At 38.4% G+C, this 19,081-nt stretch overlaps 2 protein-coding genes and 1 non-coding gene across 3 annotated transcripts in view; all 3 read left to right on the plus strand.

The window, feature by feature from the left end:
- The first annotated feature begins 10 nt into the window (after positions 1-10).
- On the plus strand, positions 11-3,705 carry LOC115415594 (syntaxin-11-like). The gene is made up of 2 exons (XM_030129221.1): positions 11-144; positions 2,425-3,705. The coding sequence occupies exon 2, from the start codon at positions 2,430-2,432 to the stop codon at positions 3,330-3,332; it is 903 nt and encodes a 300-aa protein (XP_029985081.1). The 5' UTR covers positions 11-144; positions 2,425-2,429; the 3' UTR covers positions 3,333-3,705.
- Positions 3,706-9,252: 5,547 nt separating this feature from the next.
- Positions 9,253-9,335, plus strand: trnal-uaa (transfer RNA leucine (anticodon UAA)). Its single transcript has one exon. It is a non-coding gene; the product is annotated as a tRNA-Leu (tRNA).
- A 2,378-nt stretch (positions 9,336-11,713) lies between these two features.
- The window catches only part of utrn (utrophin), a 397,580-nt gene continuing 390,212 nt past the window's right edge, over positions 11,714-19,081 (plus strand). Inside the window, exons 1-2 of the mRNA XM_030127978.1 lie at positions 11,714-12,074; positions 13,260-13,417. Of these exons, the coding sequence (XP_029983838.1) occupies positions 13,345-13,417 (73 nt within the window). The 5' untranslated portion in view covers positions 11,714-12,074; positions 13,260-13,344. The remainder of the gene's footprint in view (positions 12,075-13,259; positions 13,418-19,081) is intronic.

A 19,081-nucleotide genomic window follows, 5' to 3' on the forward strand; every position in this document is an offset into this window, starting at 1 on the left:
TCCTCAGACACGCGAACAAACAGCAAAGACAGAGAATTTCCTTCAACAGAAGTAAAAGATGCTCTCAAATGCCTCGGACCCACACCTGATGCAGACTGAACTGGTTTACTGAAACTCTGATACAGTAGCAACTCATCAAAACAGGTAAGTTAGATTTTCTTGGCTGATCTTTGCAGCAGAACCACTTGATATTTTCTGGGTTTCTGTCTGCTTTATGAGTGCTGAGCTTATTTCTGTTAGAATGACTTAAGTGTTATCATGAAGACAGTGTTTGAAGATGTCTGATAGCTTTTTACATGAACTCGTGGATTTTGAATAGTGAATAACATATGAGGAAATTAACATTTTTTGTGAAGACAAAAAAAAAAAAAGAAAGTTGTATAATTTTTAGAGTTTCATGCCTTAAGTGACCCTCAAAATGAACATTCAAAAAAATACAGACGGGAACACAATCTTTTGTCATGACACTTTTCAAAGGTAATATGTTTGTTTTTTTTTTTTTTTTTTTACTAAACTATTCTTGGCCTTCCTTGTTCCTGGTTTAAATGAAGACATTCCAACATGCCACTGACACGTAAAAGCTTGCATTGTTGTTCAATGAAAAGAAAACTTCCTGACAATGAGCTGAATAGTTCCTAGTTTTATAGTAGTTTCCCAATATACAAGCTTTTGCATTGATCTTTAATTCTCTAGGTATTGGATTTGTTTCTCTTTCTGCACAAAAATATATAAATGTATGTGTTTTTCTATTTCTTAGTTAATGTATTATTAAGATACTTAAAGTTGCACTAGTAGGGCCCCACTGTAATTTTAAGTGTTCAATATTGATACCACAGTGTGTCTGTGGGGGTTAGTGACACCACAGGTTTATCTGAATGGTTAAACAAGTTACTTTTCTCATAGAATAACTATTGCTAGTTCTTGCAAATTATATATTATAATATGTGATGATTGTTGTCCTTATTTATTGCTTTAACTACAGACATTTCTAATTCTCAATTCAGCTTCCATCTATATGCAATGTTCCTTTAACCCATAAAGACCCAAACATCCACTGGAGACCAAAACCATCTACTGATTTAAACTGTTTAATACATGTTGATCCTCTAATCCTATCAATACATGAAAATGATCGGTGTAAAATGCAGTTTGTCTTTTCATGGTCATTATATGCTGAGTAGACCTCAGCCACACTGTTTACCTCTATTTATCTATTTATTACCACTGTTTTGTACATTTTGCAGATATATATTTACATATTTATACTGCCTTCTTTTCTTCTTTTGACCTATTCTTTTTAAAAATTCTTTTATGATGTTCATCTAATTGTTTTTATTGTGGCCAAATGCATCGTAATTTTGTTCTGCAGTGCACCTCTGATGTAATGTCCAAATAACAATAAAGAAATCTGAATCTGAATTTGAATCAGATATGACCCATTTGAATGTTCAGAGACTCCGTAGTGAACGTGGAAACACCATCATAAGTCACTTTTTTCTTCTATTTTTCTTTGATATTAATGTAATATCCCTCAACTTTAATCTGAGCTTTTATGAACATCTACATGATCAGTGAATGAAATATAGAAAAATACCAGATTTCACTGAAAAAAAAAAAAAAATACAGACGTTAATAGTATAATAAATGGTGATAAATCCCTTAAGAAAGGTTAAATACAGAGAAAAAAAATCATTCGGGAACTGCCACAAAAGTAGCACTGGGTCTTTATGGGTTAAGGCTATACTTCCAAAATAGTCAGGTATGTTGGTGATTTCCTTGTGTCACTGCATGCGTACGAAGTGTGTGGACATGCAGGTCTAAATTTGGTGGATTTCTGGTGATTATTGTCACTGTGAAATGTTGCCTTATGATTGACTTTTGTTAAAACTTCAGTGACGGTACACAGGTATACAGTTGTGGAAAAAATTATTAGACCACCCTTGTTTTCTTCAATTTCTTGTTCATTTTAATGTCTGGTACAACTAAAGGTACATTTGTTTGGACAAATACAATGGTAACAATAAAAATAGCTCATAAGAGTTAAATTTCAGAGTTGATATCTATCCATTTTCCATGGTTTTCTTGATAATAACCAAAATAATTTTAGTTCTTGCATCAATAGCTATGACATATTGCCAAAAACAGTGCTTTTAGGCATTCCATGTTTTCTTTTCTGTCTGTTTTAGTCACATGATACACACAGGAGTTAGTACTTGATTGCATAACCATTGTTTTTGATGACTTGATGATCTAATAATTTTTTCTGCAACTGTATGTACATTAAAGTTTAAAGCCAAAAGCTGCGGTGTACTGAAATTAATAATAATAATGATGATGATGATGATGATGATGATAATAATAATAATAATAATAATAATAATAATAATAATAATAATAATAATAATTTTTTTTTTACAATCTCAGGCAGAATGCGGGACATGCTGGAGAGGTTGCAGACCATTAGTGAAGAGCATGAGGACTTGGAGTCAGAGTTTTATGGACCTGAGTGTGACATAGACAAGATAACTTTGACCCAAGAGGCGGTGGTGTTTGAGAACTCCTCAGCCATCGACAACATCCTAAAAGAGGCCTATGCCATACGCAAGGAGATTTCTTTGCTCCACTTAGAGGTGGAGCGCCTGGGTGTCCACAATGAGCGCTTTCGCACCTCAATGCGCCGCTTTACTCTACTCAAAAAGGACTCTGACTCCATCGCCAGGGGGATCCACCAGCGTGGGGAGGCTCTGTATAGATGCCTTCAGGCCCTGGGTAATGAAAGCAGGCGGTTGGAGCAGAGTGAAGGCCCACACTCTGCTGTTAGTCGTGTTGCCAAAGTCCAGTACGACACATTGATCCTAGCCTTCCATGACACCATGAGTGATTACAATAAGGCTGAGGAGCTGCAGAGGAGCACATGCAGAGGGCGAATCCAGAGACAGGCCTCCATCATAGGGACTGAAATCACAGACGAGCAGCTGGATGTGCTGGTAGATAAAGGAGGTGAAGGATGGGCAGAGCTGTCCCAGAGCCTGCAGACAACAGGTGGGCGCACATCTCGCTATGCGCTCTGTGAGATTAAAGGCAGACACAAGGAGCTGGTGGAGCTGGAGGCCAGGCTGAAGGAGGTCCATGAACTGTTCCTGCACATGGCTGTGTTGGTGGAAGACCAGGGGTTTGTGATGAACAACATTCAGGCTAATATCCGTAGCACTCAGGAATATGTTGAGAAAATTAACGTCGACATCAAGAGGGCATTACAGTACAAGAGGAAAAATCCCTTTGGTCAGTGCTGTCCCTGTCTACCATGTTGGAAATTCAACCAAACTTTTTAGCTTTTCTGGAGTTCATTATGTTTCATAACTTTTACTTGTGTCAAATGCTAAGAACATCTTGAAGTATAATGTACTACACTCAGGTCAAGTATTAACTTTATCCTAACATCCGTGAGCACAAAGTCTCAAAGTGTTTTCACAAATAACCATATTTCTCTAAGTGATACGTAATACAATATACAGTTTTTGCACCTAAGAGTTGTATGATACACAGTAATATAGATCTTTCTGTTATTTGAACTGGAAAATGATCAGTTGCGGGTGTGTTTAGCAGATGGTGTTTACATGTAAAAATATGGTAATTTAATTTTTATTAAACATTCCAAGTACTCTGTGATATTAAAAACAAATACTGCTTAATGGAATAAATGAAAGAGAATTCATTTACTGTTGTCATTGACTGATCATTGGTAGAGGGAGTCATGTTAGTAGCTTTAAAAAAATCTGTAGTGGTAACAAATGACTGCAGTTATGCAAAGGTGAGTCACCAAAGTCACCGATAAGGTAATTTACTGTTGCATGCGATTACGCCTCTGCAGAAAATGGATTATATTGTTAGTGGTATGAGATTGATGTAAAAAAAAGAGAGTGATGCAGTCATAAGTCTTACATTTAAATATGACCGCATGTTTGGTTGATGCATTGAATGATGGATGTCTACAATTTTCTTCTGAAGAGGGAGGGATACAGAATACATAAAGTGGAACACACACATACAGTGGTGGAAAAAGGTTTTTGGACATCTGTAATATATTGCATTAAGATTCACTCTTAAGTCATTGAACTCTGCCAGGTATACAGACTTATAAACAAGGCCCTGGAGACCAGGGATCTCATACTCTAGGGGTCACCAACACGGTGCCCGCGGGCACCAGGCCGCCTGCAGGGACCACGCCAGTCACCCACAGGCCTGTTCTAAAAACAGAACTAGTCCAGGTGTCTCCAACACGTCGCTCACAATCTACCGGTGGCGCGCCAAGGGTCAATAATATAATGACACAAGTTGATACGGCATTTGGTTCAACCAATTTGGTTTCCACCCAATCAACATTTCATGCCGCCGACCCCCCCGACATGAAACGGTCAACTAGCTGTCAATCAAACTTTAGCGCTGGCTTACTCTCTGTGATTAGAGAGGGGCGGGGCCCAGGAGGAGCAGGATGAGCCAGGCATCAGGCAGGTAGTGGGTTCAGCCCAGCAACGGTGTGGGCCGAATTTGGTTAGGGAGTTATTTTCACCAACAATGAGACACGGACTCCTGTCAGACAAATGTGAATGACAAGTGTGAGTGTGTGTGTGTGTGTGTGCGTGTGTGTGTGTGTGTGTGTGTGTGTGAGAGAGACCTGTGGCGCGAGCCTGGCAGTCGGTAAAAGATGTAAAGTGGAGTGGAATTTCACCAAAGTTCACAGTAACTTTTCCGGAGATTTTGGGAATCAGCCTCCGTAAAGAGAAGGTAAGTGCTGAAAACTAAAGTCCATAAACAACAGTCTATGTTCGCTAAACTGACCAAGGCCAGCGTTTCAACTGAGGCTTCATTAAACTGGTTCACATCCTGGACAAGCGCAAACATGTGCGCTATCTGCGCATGCGCTCAGACAGCTGGAAGCAGACCTGAACTGGTGCCTTTGCGTTTGACTCCAGCGTGATGACTCTGTAGAAGTGACAGGGGGATGGTGGATTTATGTGCACAAAGTTTTGTTTTTAATTGATATGTTCTGACAGCATATGTGAATTTAGAAAAGGTCAAATTCTCCAGAAATACAGCAGCACATGCTGGTGAAGTTTTATTGTGTGAGTGTCAACGTTCCTTTTCACAATTTCGAAGTATAAAAAAAAAAAATGCACATACAGGTGTGTATTATTTGTTTTGAATAATTCTATAAAAATATGCACGATTGTTCCATTTCACAATTTTTGATATAGTATTAAAATATTTAGGAATACAGCATGCAAATGCTTGTATTTGCTTTTTTCTACTTTTGATTTTCTTAATAAAAGTAAAATAATAGTTTCATATTAACACTTTTTAAGTATTGTAAATGTTAAAACAAAGAAATATTAATAGATAAAATAATAAATAAAGAACACATTGTCACAAACATGTTATACAAAATATGTGTATGTATGAAAATTAGCTATGTAAATAAATGTTGCTAAATTAGAGTAGCCCTCCGGCAACCTAATTATGTAAAAGTAGCTCACAGAAGAGAAAAGGTTGGTGACCCCTGAAGGTAGACCAGTGGCTTTGGGGACCTGGGACTCTGGAACAATAGTAGCCTACACTGTAAGTTACATGTTGTCCTTATTATTATCCAAAAATGTATTTCTTTCAAGTGACTAGTTAAAATTAAAGACAAGCAACCTGCTGATAAAGTGAGTTGTACCAACATGCCATCTAAAGCAGGGGTATCAAAGATAAGGCCTGTGGACCACAGCCACCATGCCAAAGGGTCCAATCTGGCCCATAGGACGAATTTGAACAGTACAAAAATTACCCTTAAGATATTAACAGTCAAGAGTGTTCAGGGGCTACATGCAGCTCAATTTTGATCTCCGGCTGGACCAGTGAACTAGTAGCATAAACCTACAGGCAATTTACTGTTTTTCTCAAAATTCATACAGTAAAAATGAATAATTCTGAGTGTGTGAGTAGTCAGAGATGTACTCTACGCAGATACATCAATCATTGCCAGAAATTATGGAGCAATTTGCTTTTACAGTGTTGGAAAAATGAGAAATATAACAATTTCAAAGTACAAATATTGGACTTTTAATGTGAAATTTCTTAATGATGATACAGTAAAAATAAACAATTCTGAGTGTGTGAGTAGTCAGAGATGTCCTCTACTCATGTACATCAAGCATTGCCAGAAATTATGGAGAAATCTGGATTTACAGTATCACAAAGGTGAGAAATATAACTGTCAAAGTACACATGTAGGACTTTTAATGTGAAATTTCTCAATATTGGTACAGTAAAAATAAACACTTCTGAGTGTGTGAGTAGTCAGAGATGTCCTCTACTCATATACATCAAGCATTGCCAGAAATTATGGCGCAATCTGGATTTACAGTATCACAAAGGTGAGAAATGCAACTGTCAAAGTACACATGTAGGACTTTTAATGTGAAATTTCTCAATATTGGTACAATAAAAATAAATACTTCTGAGTGTGTGAGTAGTCAGAAATGTCATCTACCCAGATACATCAAGCATTGCCAGAAATTTTAATGACTTTTAATGTGAAATTTCTCAATATTGGTACAATAAAAATAAATACTTCTGAGTGTGTGAGTAGTCAGAAATGTCATCTACCCAGATACATCAAGCATTGCCAGAAATTATGGAGCAATTTGCTTTTACAGTGTCAGAAAAATGAGAAATGTGACTATGTCAAAGTACAAATGTGGGGCCTTTAATGTGAAATTTCTCAGTAATGATACAGTAAAAATGAATAATTCCAAGTGTGTGAGTAGCCAGAGATGTCTTCTACTCAAATACATTAAGCATTGCCAGAAATTATGGGTCAGTCACGTGTATTGTCATAACATTTGGATATCTCATATCTTCATTTACTGCTTCTAACATCTTATTTTGAAAACCGGAAGTCATACTGCCTGTTCGCTCGTTCGAGATCGTTTGAATGCATTTACCTTAATGTAGTGATGGGAATTCTGGCTCTTTTTAGAGCACCGGCTCTTTTGGCTCGGTTCACTAGTGGCTCTTAAGATTTTTTGGTGCTTAAATTAATTTATTACCAACAATAATGAAAAGTTATACGCAATATGAATTACTAATGTAAAAAAAAAAACATGCACTATATCAAATGTTTATGTAAATACAGTACACCTTTATTTATACACTCTACAGAGTGATTAAAAATAAATAAATTAGAAAGTGCAAAAAGAAATGCTTAACTATATACAAATGACCTTTACTAACTTTTGACTATTTTAAACTTTTAGCTTTCACAGTGATGCTGTAGATACTGTAGTAGCAGCAGCAGTTGCAGTAGACACAATGGCACCTTCATTAACATCACATTCACTTACTTGTCTTTTTTCTTCCAGTTGGACTGATGAATGAACAGTTCTTATATGTCTGTGCAGGTTGTTTATGGAACCAGCTCTATATGAGACTTTTGTCTTGCACACTCTACATTCTGCCTTATGCCGCGTTTGCACTACGTGGAACCAGCTCAGCTCGACTCGACTCGGCATTCCTGGAGACCGTTTCCATGACAAGATACTACCGACTTTACAGAACCTGGTCGTCATAGTGATGCGGTGCGTTACTTCCGTGTCGTCTGCTCAGAGAATCGCTGATAAACTCGCTGGTTGCGTGTTGTCTCGTCGGAATTTTTACGTCGGCCACCAAAGACTGAATCTCCTCGACCGAGCATGGTGTAGTTTTGGGCTGTTATTATGTGAATTAATGTACCGCTTTATTTACTTTCCACTTCCGCATCGGTTTTTTGTAAAACGGCGGGTCACGGAGAAAACTCTCTGACCAATCAGTGGTCTGCAGTGCTTTACGTCACGGTTTAGTACCTGGTCCCCGGTCCTGGAACCTCGGCGGAGGTGATACCATAAAAGTAGTACCGGGTACCAGATTCCACGTCCTTCTTCGTCATGGAAACGCAAAAAGGCCGAGTCGAGTCGATACCACGTAGTGGAAACGGGGCGTTAGTTTGGTAAATGTAACTGAAATGTGTCCAGATTTTGCTGCGTTTCCTGTTGTCACTCATTTTCTCAACTTTTTATTTTATTTTATTTTTTTTACTTTCCAGTCCGTTTGCGTTGTGGTCTCTCTCTCTCTCTCTCTCCTGTTCGTAGCTTGCTGTGTGTGTAACTCCGCCCCTCTCCCGTCTGGTCGGGGGGGAGAGACAAACGAACGAACGGGACAAAGCGGCTCCCAGTCAGGATCCGGCTCCCGTCGTTCACGTCAAAGAGCTGGCTCTCAGAGCCGTTTAGTTCGCGACCGACACATCACTACCGTAATGCTTCGGACACGCGGTTGCGCTAATTTTAGTGTCTGCTGGTTTGACCGCAGTGTTAGGGGACCGGGGAGTCTGGGATAATAGTATGCTGGAAGTTGTACATTATTATTATTATTATTATTATTATTATTATCCGAAAAATTATTTATACATCGCATGTTTACTTAAAATTAAGAACAAATCCCCTGCTGATAGAGTGGGTGGCACCGACATGCCATCTAAAACAGGCACAGAAACACCCATGACTATCCCTGTGACTCAGGCTGGTCTCTAAAGTTTCAGCTGACTTTATTTGGAAACTTCTTCCGCACGACTTCGTAAATGACGTTAGAAGTTCCTTTATGTGTTTTCGCTTGCACTGCTAAATCGTTTGGTCACTGTGTGTGCGTCGACCATAGCTTCAAGCTTCACCATGTGTGACTGAAATGAAAAACTTCTTATATTTCTGCTCCGCTACCGTATATTGCTAGTTGTGTGCATGCTAGCACATGCTAACATGCGTAGCCGCAGTTCAGGTTAGTTAAATTAGCTAGCGGCTAGCGGTATTTTGCGAAAGCAGAGGTCTGGAGGATAATAATAACACGTGATATGCCTCTTGTAGTGTCAGTCTACATTTTCTACTTTAATTATAGACTTGTTAACCTGCTGGGTTTGCAGTAAATCTGCTCTTAAAAACGAGCTTTGCATTAGCATGCTCATTCTAGCCTGGTGTAACGTAGTTTCAAGGAAGCCGGTAACGCTAGCTACTAACACCGCATGAGTCATGACATTACCATGTGTGGCATTAGTGGAGCTCAACTATTTTAATCTGAACATGCATTACATTATAGGTTAGTGTTTGAAACATGGTAACAAACACTTTTGTATAAGAATGTATAGTCAATTTTTGTAGTCGTGCGGTGCTCGTGTATGGTGTATACACCAGGATGGCCGAGTGGTTAAGGCGTTGGACTTAAGATCCAATGGACATATGTCCGCGTGGGTTCGAACCCCACTCCTGGTAGAAAGCCTTTTGTTGTATCATCCTTAGGTTGTACAGGATAGAACAGAGTCAAGTAAACCTTGACATTAAGCGAAAAGTGTCTGTAATTTAAATGTATCACGTTCACATAAGGGCTTTTTGTAGCCATGGATGAGGCAACAACCATGTTTCCCATCAGCTGTCCCAAACATGGCAGATCTGCCCTTAATCCACTTACATCAAACACGTGGGATGCAAAGAAATCCGAGATATTTAACTTGACCAAATGCACAGCCAATGTCTTAGATAAATACATTTTAAAGTTAAAAGTAATGCAGTGCAATGTATTTTAGTTGCAGTTACACCAATACACCAGCAGAGGGCGCTCTAAATCTTCCCATATAGTTGGGAGTGCAGTCCAGTATTTTGTCCACCCTACATCCTCTCATCCCTATAATTTCACTGCATGGGCGATGCCTTGGTGTCAGGACAACCTACTCATCTGCACCTACCGCAGAAAAATAACTCCACTAGTTCTAATTTTGTATTTTAAGAGTTTGCTGTAGTCATTTGTAGACAGTTTGTAGATGAGTTTCAAGATGAAATGAGTTTTGCAGATACAAAATGTTCATTGTTTTTTTTTCTCATCAGAAAACTGCCCACAAATATACATCTAAGTACAACTGTGTACAGGCTTTATATTGTTCCTCTATTATGCCCAGTTAATCACAATGTGTAAAAGTCTGTTGCCAACTGCATTCCTACAAATCAAAATATTTTCGAATCCAACATGTGCGAACTTGTCACTGAACTTAGGGGTGAGAACTTCTGGTTGTCCCCTCACCACCAAACAAATATGCTGTTACTTGATAGGTGTTCAAGACCTAACACAGCACTAATTTGTGAAACTGAGCTGCTTCTTTGAGCTGTGTGAGGAAGCATCCACAAAAGAGTCGTGACAACTGAGAAGAGGGAGGGAGAGGGACGGAGCTCTACAATGGGAGATCAACATCTCTGCATCCCTGAAGTAAAGAGACTTTTTCCATCCACTCTGATCCATTATTCACTTTCTTTCTGTGCTGGAAATGTGCTTTTCATCCCCATATCAGATTCAGTGTCATTAAAAGAAACACAAGAAACAGAAACTTTCTGATGCACTGATGCTGAATACATTCACTTTTATTTAATTGCAGGAGTTTTGCTCTTTCATTATTATTAAAAAGTATTCTCGCACTGACTTCTTGACGGAAATAGTCCGTTAGTTGTGCAAGAAGTTCAGATGTCAAGTAAAACCATTGACTAGACTGTAATGTAAAAACACTAAATACTGCAAATGTAAAAACAATTAACAAAAATACAGTATTCATGGAAAAATATGTGTAAAAGTGGTTGTTTGACAGGACTTTTGTGTTACAGTGTGTTAATATTGTAACTCTTGGAGGTGGAACTGATATGATCTACAGTACTTTATATGTAAAGATACCAGACAAATCTCAGGAGTCTTCACATGAAGGTCTAATGCACAGTTGTTTTCAGTTTTAAGGATTTTTTTTTTTTTTTTACCCCCTAATCTTTAATTTCCTACATTTAGTTAAATTACACTATGTGAACACTTAGAGAGAATTAATATTATTTGATAGAATCCATAGACAGTTTCAATTTGCAGTGCTTTTTGGTGGAAATTGGAAACTAAAAAGACTGGAAACCACTTGTTTAATCTTAAACATCATCTTATTAATAACTAGTAAGCAGTACTAAGAGTGGCACAGAAAATACATTATTTCCCTCTGAAAAAGTAATGTAGTGAAAGTATACAGTAACATCAACCTCAAAATTATAGCTTACTTAAGTGCAGTACTTGTACTTTCCACCAGTAGTTTCTATTACACATTTATTACAACAAAGGTTTTTGACCAAATGTAATAAAAGTCAGTGATCTACAGTCAACGTCATGTCTAAAAGATTAGATATCTTTGGCTAAATAAATTAGTTATTTGTGGTTTCAATGGGGATCACTGGTTGCTTTGGTCACGTGATAACCACCGCGCCATGTTTCCATCTCCGCGTCAGGAAAACTTTTACAGCCAGAGGCAAAACCTCCAGACCACTGTCAGCACCACAGAGTAAGAACAGAGGATCCGGTCACCACTTTCAAAATAAAACCAACAGCGTAGCACAGAGGTGACAGGTGACTACATCTGACTATATTCTACCGTGTATATGTCGGTCTACTCATAATTAATAACTCAGATAATTTATTTATTCTCAGAAATATGTTTAATCCAGCTTCAAAACCTTCTATTTCTACCCTGTAAATGTCAACGCTTTTACTTTGAAAGACAGAGTAGAGAATTTCCGGTGCACATGGCTAACTGTATCCACTTTAACATCGGTGTAAGTCGCAAGGAGAAAGAGTCAAGTAAAGCAACAGGAACAAAGTTGTGGGACCTGGTTCCACACTATCGCGGAGTTCACCCGTAATATGTATTAACCATCTCTACATTTACTTAGACAGAGCCTTTTTTTTTCGCTGGTATCTTAGTCTGCATTGCGTTGCAAAAAATCGTCTCTTTAAGCTGTTTTTTTTGCGGAGACTGGATGCGCTTTAGGACGGATCTCTAAGTTATAGCTTGAAGGAGCAGCTTTAAACTCGTTTAAAATGCCTTAAACCAACCGAACTGGTGCACTTTGTAATTTTTTAGCTTTTGTAGCGTTTTTTCCTTGACTGTTGTGGACTTGTTTTGAGGGAACACGTCTCCTGACCCCTCGGTGACAGCAGAGGTGAGTAAGTGTTGGGTTTGGGTCCATGTAATGTCTCAGGTCATCAATGAATCAATAAAAACAAACAAACAAAAGAAAAACAATACTGAAGTAGGAAGTGGTGTGTTACATCTCTAGCAGTAGATAAGATGTTAAAAATAAAAGTCATGGGGAAAAATGTGCAAAAATTCATTGTTGCAGAGATTACAAGCTGATGTCCATTCACTTTATGGAAAGTCATCCAACTCTTGTGAAACCTACAGGTAGAATATTAACCAATGTCGTGTTTAATTCAAGTCCCCATTGGTTTTCTATCATAGTTTGCATTTTTTTCCCCTCAGGAACACTAATCTCCTCAGGTTTTAAGTGATTAAACAGAAGGCACTGAGACTTTCTACTCCTGCACACATACATTGTTGAAAGCACTGCTCATACCTTCTGCAACAAACAGTTCTTCAAAGTGAGATAAAACTAACTAAATCAACCCTTTTCCTTGTTTTGTGTTGTTGTCAAAACTACTCACACCTTCAGCGGAATTGAAATTGCAAAGCCACCACTATCTTGATAGATGGGGCTGCCTTTTCCTTCATTTCCTAGTTGTTATTTTTGGCTCTTGCATCATCACTAAAGAACTGTAACTGGCCATACACCGCAAGACAAAAAAGCTCTCATAAACTCCTTTCATGGTAAAAGCAATCTATTTTAGGACTGGACATGATTTTCAAAATGAGAGAGCACCTCATTGTAAATCTTAGCAGTTTGTTAGAAAAACAATCTGTGCAACATTATACTCATGCAGCAGATGACCTGTTCGTGTAAAGGTCAAACTTAACACTTGGAGAAGGAAACTGAACACAATTATCATGCTCCATTGAGAGTTGCATGGGAAACACATAAGGAAGTAACAGTGTCTTTATTATTGTCATAACACAAGCACATGACAACATATACAGTCATTATAAGATTTAATTAATACCATGCAGGAAAGGCTTTGTAGCTGATATGATCCCAAGGGAATAAATTAAATAACTGAATGGAAATACACTCAAACAGATCAGTTTTTTCATCCCTAGGGTATTTAAACGCACATCACAGTGTTCCAATATTAGTTTTTGTCAACGTATATGTTTAATATAGATGACACTTCTAGTTTCCAGTCTAGTTTACAATTCCAGTCTAACTTAGTAACTTATTATTTACTTTCAGGTGCAGAGAGAGGGGTTTGCACTGTGTGTCTGGTACTGTTTCGCACCATTTCCCAATAAGGAAAACATTGGATTAATTGGCAACCATGGCAACACATGGTGACATCGCAGAGGGAGGGACCAATGAAGAGTTCAACGACATTATCAAGTGGAGATCTGGTATGTTTTTGATACTTTTGACACCCATTCAGCTATTGTTTGGGATGTGTGATGCATCATATGGGGGACGTAGCATGCCGAGTCTGTATACATGTGGGTAGACAGAGTTAAATCTGTGTGTTTTCAAGAAAATGACAGATTATCACATTGTTGAAAAGAGAGGACGTTTTGTTGTACGTGCATAAAAGCAGCCACAGAAAGGAAACTCTGACAGAGCCAGAAATCCTGTTGTGCATGGTTAACCTCAGTTCCCATGGAGGCAAGGGAAGGGAGACAGAGGCAAAGCAAGCAACAAAGGCATAAAGAGAACCGGAGATGGTTGATTGTAACACATTGGCTAGGAGAGAGAGAAAGTAACTGAAAAGGTGACCAATGACAGGAGAGAATGCGGAAAGACAAGAATGTAGGGATGGGTTTAAAGAGCCACACCCTGTCATCCTTTTCTCAGCAGGTCATTCCACTCAGTAGGTTAATCTTTTGTAGACACTACCCTCACAGTGAGACAAGTTGGTGATCTAGCAATTTATGACATGAGTGCTGACATTCCAGATTAGCTCAACATGAAGCGTATTTATCTTTTTTTATGATCTAAACTCTACCCAAAGATGTAGATACTTGAAGCCCTTGCAATAATTTTGGAAGCGATCGAATAGAAATGCATGGAATCGAATCAATGTGTGTGTAGGTTTTTCGAGCCTATGATATATTCAGTCCATGTGCCAGTTTTCCTTGCTCGCCCAAGCCTCAGAGAGCTGGCAGGTTCCGTGCCAGGAATTCCACTGTGCCGATGGAGTTTGTAATTTACAACGCTTGTCTCCAGACCACAATGCTTTTCTTACAAAGATCCAGGTTACCTAGCAACCCCAAAAGTAATGATTTCTTTTAAGGGGAAAATTTAGCACGTAGCTTAGCTGCACACTTAAAAACATTCAAAGAAATATAGCAGGGCATATTTATGTTGACCTAACCTGTGGGTCGTGGTTCCGCTGAGCTCACATACATGAGGCTAAATTAAGGTGTTCACTTTTATGATTTAGAGTGACTGAACTGTAGAGATTGAGAAGCTTCTAAAAACTTTATTGTCCTCCAGAGCATATGCAATATACATTTGTCCATCCCCACCCAGCAGACACTTGTGTACATGCTCTTATTTCCATCTTCACACACTTAATGGCTTTGCAAAACAAAAATGCTTTTAGGCACTGAGCCTTTTATAAACTGTAGAGATTTATTCTTAACAGCGATTCTTGGACAGCTAAACAAACCGTCTTTTGTTTACTGAGGTGTCTGGTGTCAGAAGTTGAGACAGGAAGATAGATGGCGAGAAAGAGAAAGATTTGTCGGGTACACGGAGCTGAAACGCAGGCTTTGAGAAGTGACTGAGAAGCAGGTGAATGTGTGTGTGTGGTGAGCAGGTGGAAGGATGTTTTCACAGCTGAAATGAGCCTTTTGAGAAAACCATTAGTGCGCTTGTTCATGTGATCTCTGCTGCCATGGGGGGTGAGTTTGATGGATTGAAGGATTTATTCACATCACTAGTGTGTATCGAACATAATTCTCTCTTTTTTGTCTTCATTAGGCTTCAGCAGAAACTTCTCGCTGGTTGTTGCGGAGATGCTGATGTTTTGTGTTGTTGAAGTGCGGTTGTTTCAGCTGGTGTGTGTTCCAGTTGTAAAGTCACACTACAGTGACCTGGTATGGGAGCAGAGGTGTGTGTGTTGTCGCTCTGCTTCTTGTGATGGAGTTCAGCAAGCTAAACAGCCTGTCTTTTTCACAGACATATGCGCACTCATGCCCGTTGAGTGGCATGTGTGGTTGGGGGGGGGCGTGGCTCATGTTGTCCAGCGTGTCAAGTTGTTATGTAAGCCCACAATGGACCAAGAAGGCAGAGAAAAAAATGTTGAGCAAAGGAAAGAGTGTGCAGGGTAGAGCTGGGCGAAGCTGCCAAAAGCAGACAGCACCTGGGAAAAATGACGGAGAGTTAAAGCAGTACACGTTGGCAACATCATACTCAACTTTCCAAGGCCTTAAAATGTCTTAAATAATGATTTTGACAAGTCTTTAAAGCTTGAATTGTTTTAGTGCTTGGTTGAAGCCTCTTTAACCCATGAAGACCCAAACATCCACCACTGACCACATTATCTACTAATGAAAACTGTTAATCCACTAATTATATCAATACATGTAAATAATTGTTGTAGAATGCAGTGATTCACCTTTTCATGGTCATCAGATTTGACCCATTTGGACATTCAGAGGCTCCGTAGTGAATGTAGAAACATCGTCATCTTCTACAACATTGATTCACCAGTAAAACCCATGGAGTTGGATCAATGACAGCGGATGGAGACACAATTTATGTTTAGTTAATGAGGGATTTTGCTGAAAAAGTCAGTTTTTCTTCAGTTTTCTCTGTTTCTGATATACTAACCCTCAACTATAATCTCAGCTTTTACGAACATCTACATAATTAGTGAATTAAATTTAAGAAAATACCTGATTTACACTGAGAAACGCAGAATACAGAGGATAATATTGTAATAAATGGTGATAAATCGTTTAAGAAATTTATTTAGGAACTGCCACAACAGTAGCACTGGGTCTTTATGGGTTAAAATAATGGATTTGAAGTCTGCTGCGCCTTGTGTATGGAAATGCTCAAAATTGGATAGAGTGATGGGACTAGAGGAGCAGGAGAAGTCTGAAAAAACATGGAGATTCCTTAAAAACCACCTGCATTTGCTGGTCAGTCCCCATTATTTTCATGTATTAACACTTGGAAGCATCACTGAGGTCCAGATGCAACCTGATGTACGCCTTTAAATGCATAATTTTTCCTTCCAAAATGATCATGTGTACCATACCTTCAAGAGGTTCAAGCTTAATACAACAAACACATTTTAAGATTTAGAGTTCCAATTATATGATTAAAGACATTTATGATATTACGATTGTATGACAGATGATTTTACTGTCACTTTTTCAAACCAACACTTCTTCAGTAAAGCAAAATAAGGCAAAATACTTTGTCACTTATTTCCTCACGAAACTAAAAAAATCATTGTAATGCAAGAGAGTTTAAAGGCGTCCTTTCTGTACAGAAAGAGTAATATATCTAAATTGGTTAAAAAATGAGTACTGATGAAGCTGCAACTGCATTAACAGAGGACAGAAAATCACTGAATGAAAGGCTTTGTTATTCAAAATGACTGATAGTGTCTATTATGGCACATATATGAAAAACTGTGAAAATGTATGAACAGTATTCTGTAAAAAGGTCTTTGAAAGTAAATGTTTTGGAATGTTGAATGGAAATTTGGAGAATGGGGGTGTGAAAGGTGACTTTTTAATAACATGTGATGGTTGAAACACATGTTAAGAAGTAGTGACATAGATCTGGTTGGTTGAGCTTTTATCCCCACAGCTGTATCTCCATATCTCCCCTCCCTCCTCTTATGCATTCAAGAGTAGAGACGAATGTGAAAGGTCAAATATCATCCACAGGGTTTGGGCTGTTGTTTAACAGTCGTGACACAAAAACGCACACTCACCTGACCTTTTTTCCCTCTGTGTTTATTTGTCACTTGAGAGCCCTTTCGTGGAAGAACCTTCTCGGAAACTCACTCTGGTTACCCGACCTGGCCTTATTCTTCTCCATCGTTCTACTTTCACCCTGTGACACACCTCCTTATATGAAAAATAACAGAGATTTGATATGTCTCTTATAGCTCATAGCATGTGGAACTCAGAATTGTGACATGGATGATGGTTTTCTAGGTGCTGCCTTTGATTATGTCTCATGTATAAGGATCTTTTGCTGAAGAGGTTTAGGGAAGAGGGTTGATGTTAACTCTGATGACACTGGAGAATATTGGGGCAGCACATTAAGGTGGGATGGAGTCTAGTATAGGTGGCTTGGCTAATATGTAATGGAATACATGTATATATTATATATACTGTATGTATACAAAGTAGGGCTTTCAAAATTAACACTTTAATGTGAATTAATCCATCATCATGATTAATCTGATTAAAAATTTTAACACAATTAACCCATCTTCAGGGTAGAATGACTCTGAATGTCTCTGGATGCATTCTTAATTTATTTTTATGTCCTTTGCAGTAGACGGCATTTTTGTAAGAAAAGCTGTGAAAGAAAGAAATTATCAGTACAATGAATAAGAAAAATAGAAAAAAATATATATAAATCCCTAAATATACATAAGAAAACACACTATTAAGACACATTATATGTATTGATTGATTAAGACAAATGTTGTATTAATATAGATTTAGTTTTTATGTGGTATTGTAATAAAAGGGGGGGATTAAATGAGTGTTTGCTTCTTCCCATTCTTTTTCAGATGTGCAAATGACACTAAAATTGCAGTATTTCTTTTGTATAGTAGTATTCATTCATTCATTCATTCATGCAGTAGATACATCACCATCAACCCCTCTTCATTAGGTGTGAATTGTCTGGACAATTCCCTGCACATTTTTGTTTAATCTTGAATAAATGCGCTCACTCATGCAGTGCCTGGACTTTGCACCAGGATGCGGAGACAACAGTATCTGAGTCGACTTTCGCAGACATCTCCCAGACCTGCATGTTCACACATACCATACATAGAACAGGTCCAGAAGGAGAGCATATGCGTTGTTTAGTTACACACTGACTGCTTACTCTTTGCCTTTGGGTTTGATACAGAGGCATAAATAGACATAATAGAGAAAGTTACTGCGACTTAAGAAATATCAGGAATGTGAATGTCATCAAACTGAGGGTGTGGAGGGTGGGGTGAGATTTCTCAAACGATTTGTCACCCTACAAGCTCAGCTACATGTCATTTAGCTTTAATTGAGTCTTGGCATTTTGTATTAGGGTGGACTGAATACTTGGAAATATTCCAGCTGGTGTGTTTGTGCAGATACAAAAAGAGATTAGATAGCCAGTGAAGCAATAACTGGACAAAACATGCTTGCTTAACCAACCCACGTAGACCTAAATAGCTGCCAGCAAACAAGAGCATCTGCTGATGTAAAATGTTTAATAAGTTCTAAACCTTTAATCCTATCAAAACATTTAAATAATTACCTTAAAATGCAGTTTCTCTGCTTTTTAGTGGCATCACATGTGTTTTATTTGGACGTTTTGGGCCTCTTAAGTGAACATGTAAACACTGTCTTGTAGTTTGACAAAGGATAGTGGTTGTAGACGCTTGTTTTTACATTGAGTTAATGATATATTTTGTTGAAAATGTAACTTTTTCTTAAGTTTTCGCTGTTTTTACATTTTAAACTTTGATTTTACTCTGACCTTTGGTTGACATCTACATAATCAGTCGGGATGCACCGATCCTGATACCAGTATTGAGTATCGGTCCAATACTGAGCGTGTGTGCTTCTACTCGTACTCGTAAAAGTCCTCTTATACAAACACCACTTTACAGCAGCGTGACATTCACAGTTAAGTGCGGCAGGTACGTGGCAGAGGAATAATGTCAGCAGTGTGGAGATTTTTCAAAATAAACGACGATGAGAAAACTAACGGTGACTGAAAGTTGCGTTAAAGACACAGACAGATACGGATGGAGCCTTCTGTCCGTCCTCTGCCTACATTCTGTACGTAATTCTGTCCGTTTTCCGGGTGCTCGCAGATGC

This window comes from Sphaeramia orbicularis, chromosome 24 (genome assembly GCF_902148855.1).
Source record: "Sphaeramia orbicularis chromosome 24, fSphaOr1.1, whole genome shotgun sequence".
In the NCBI taxonomy this organism is placed as follows: Eukaryota; Metazoa; Chordata; class Actinopteri; order Kurtiformes; family Apogonidae; genus Sphaeramia; species Sphaeramia orbicularis.

Excerpts from the sequence above, each read along its gene's own strand:
- LOC115415594 (XM_030129221.1), top strand. The coding sequence starts at position 2,430 with ATGCGGGACATGCTGGAGAGGTTGCAGACCATTAGTGAAGAGCATGAG.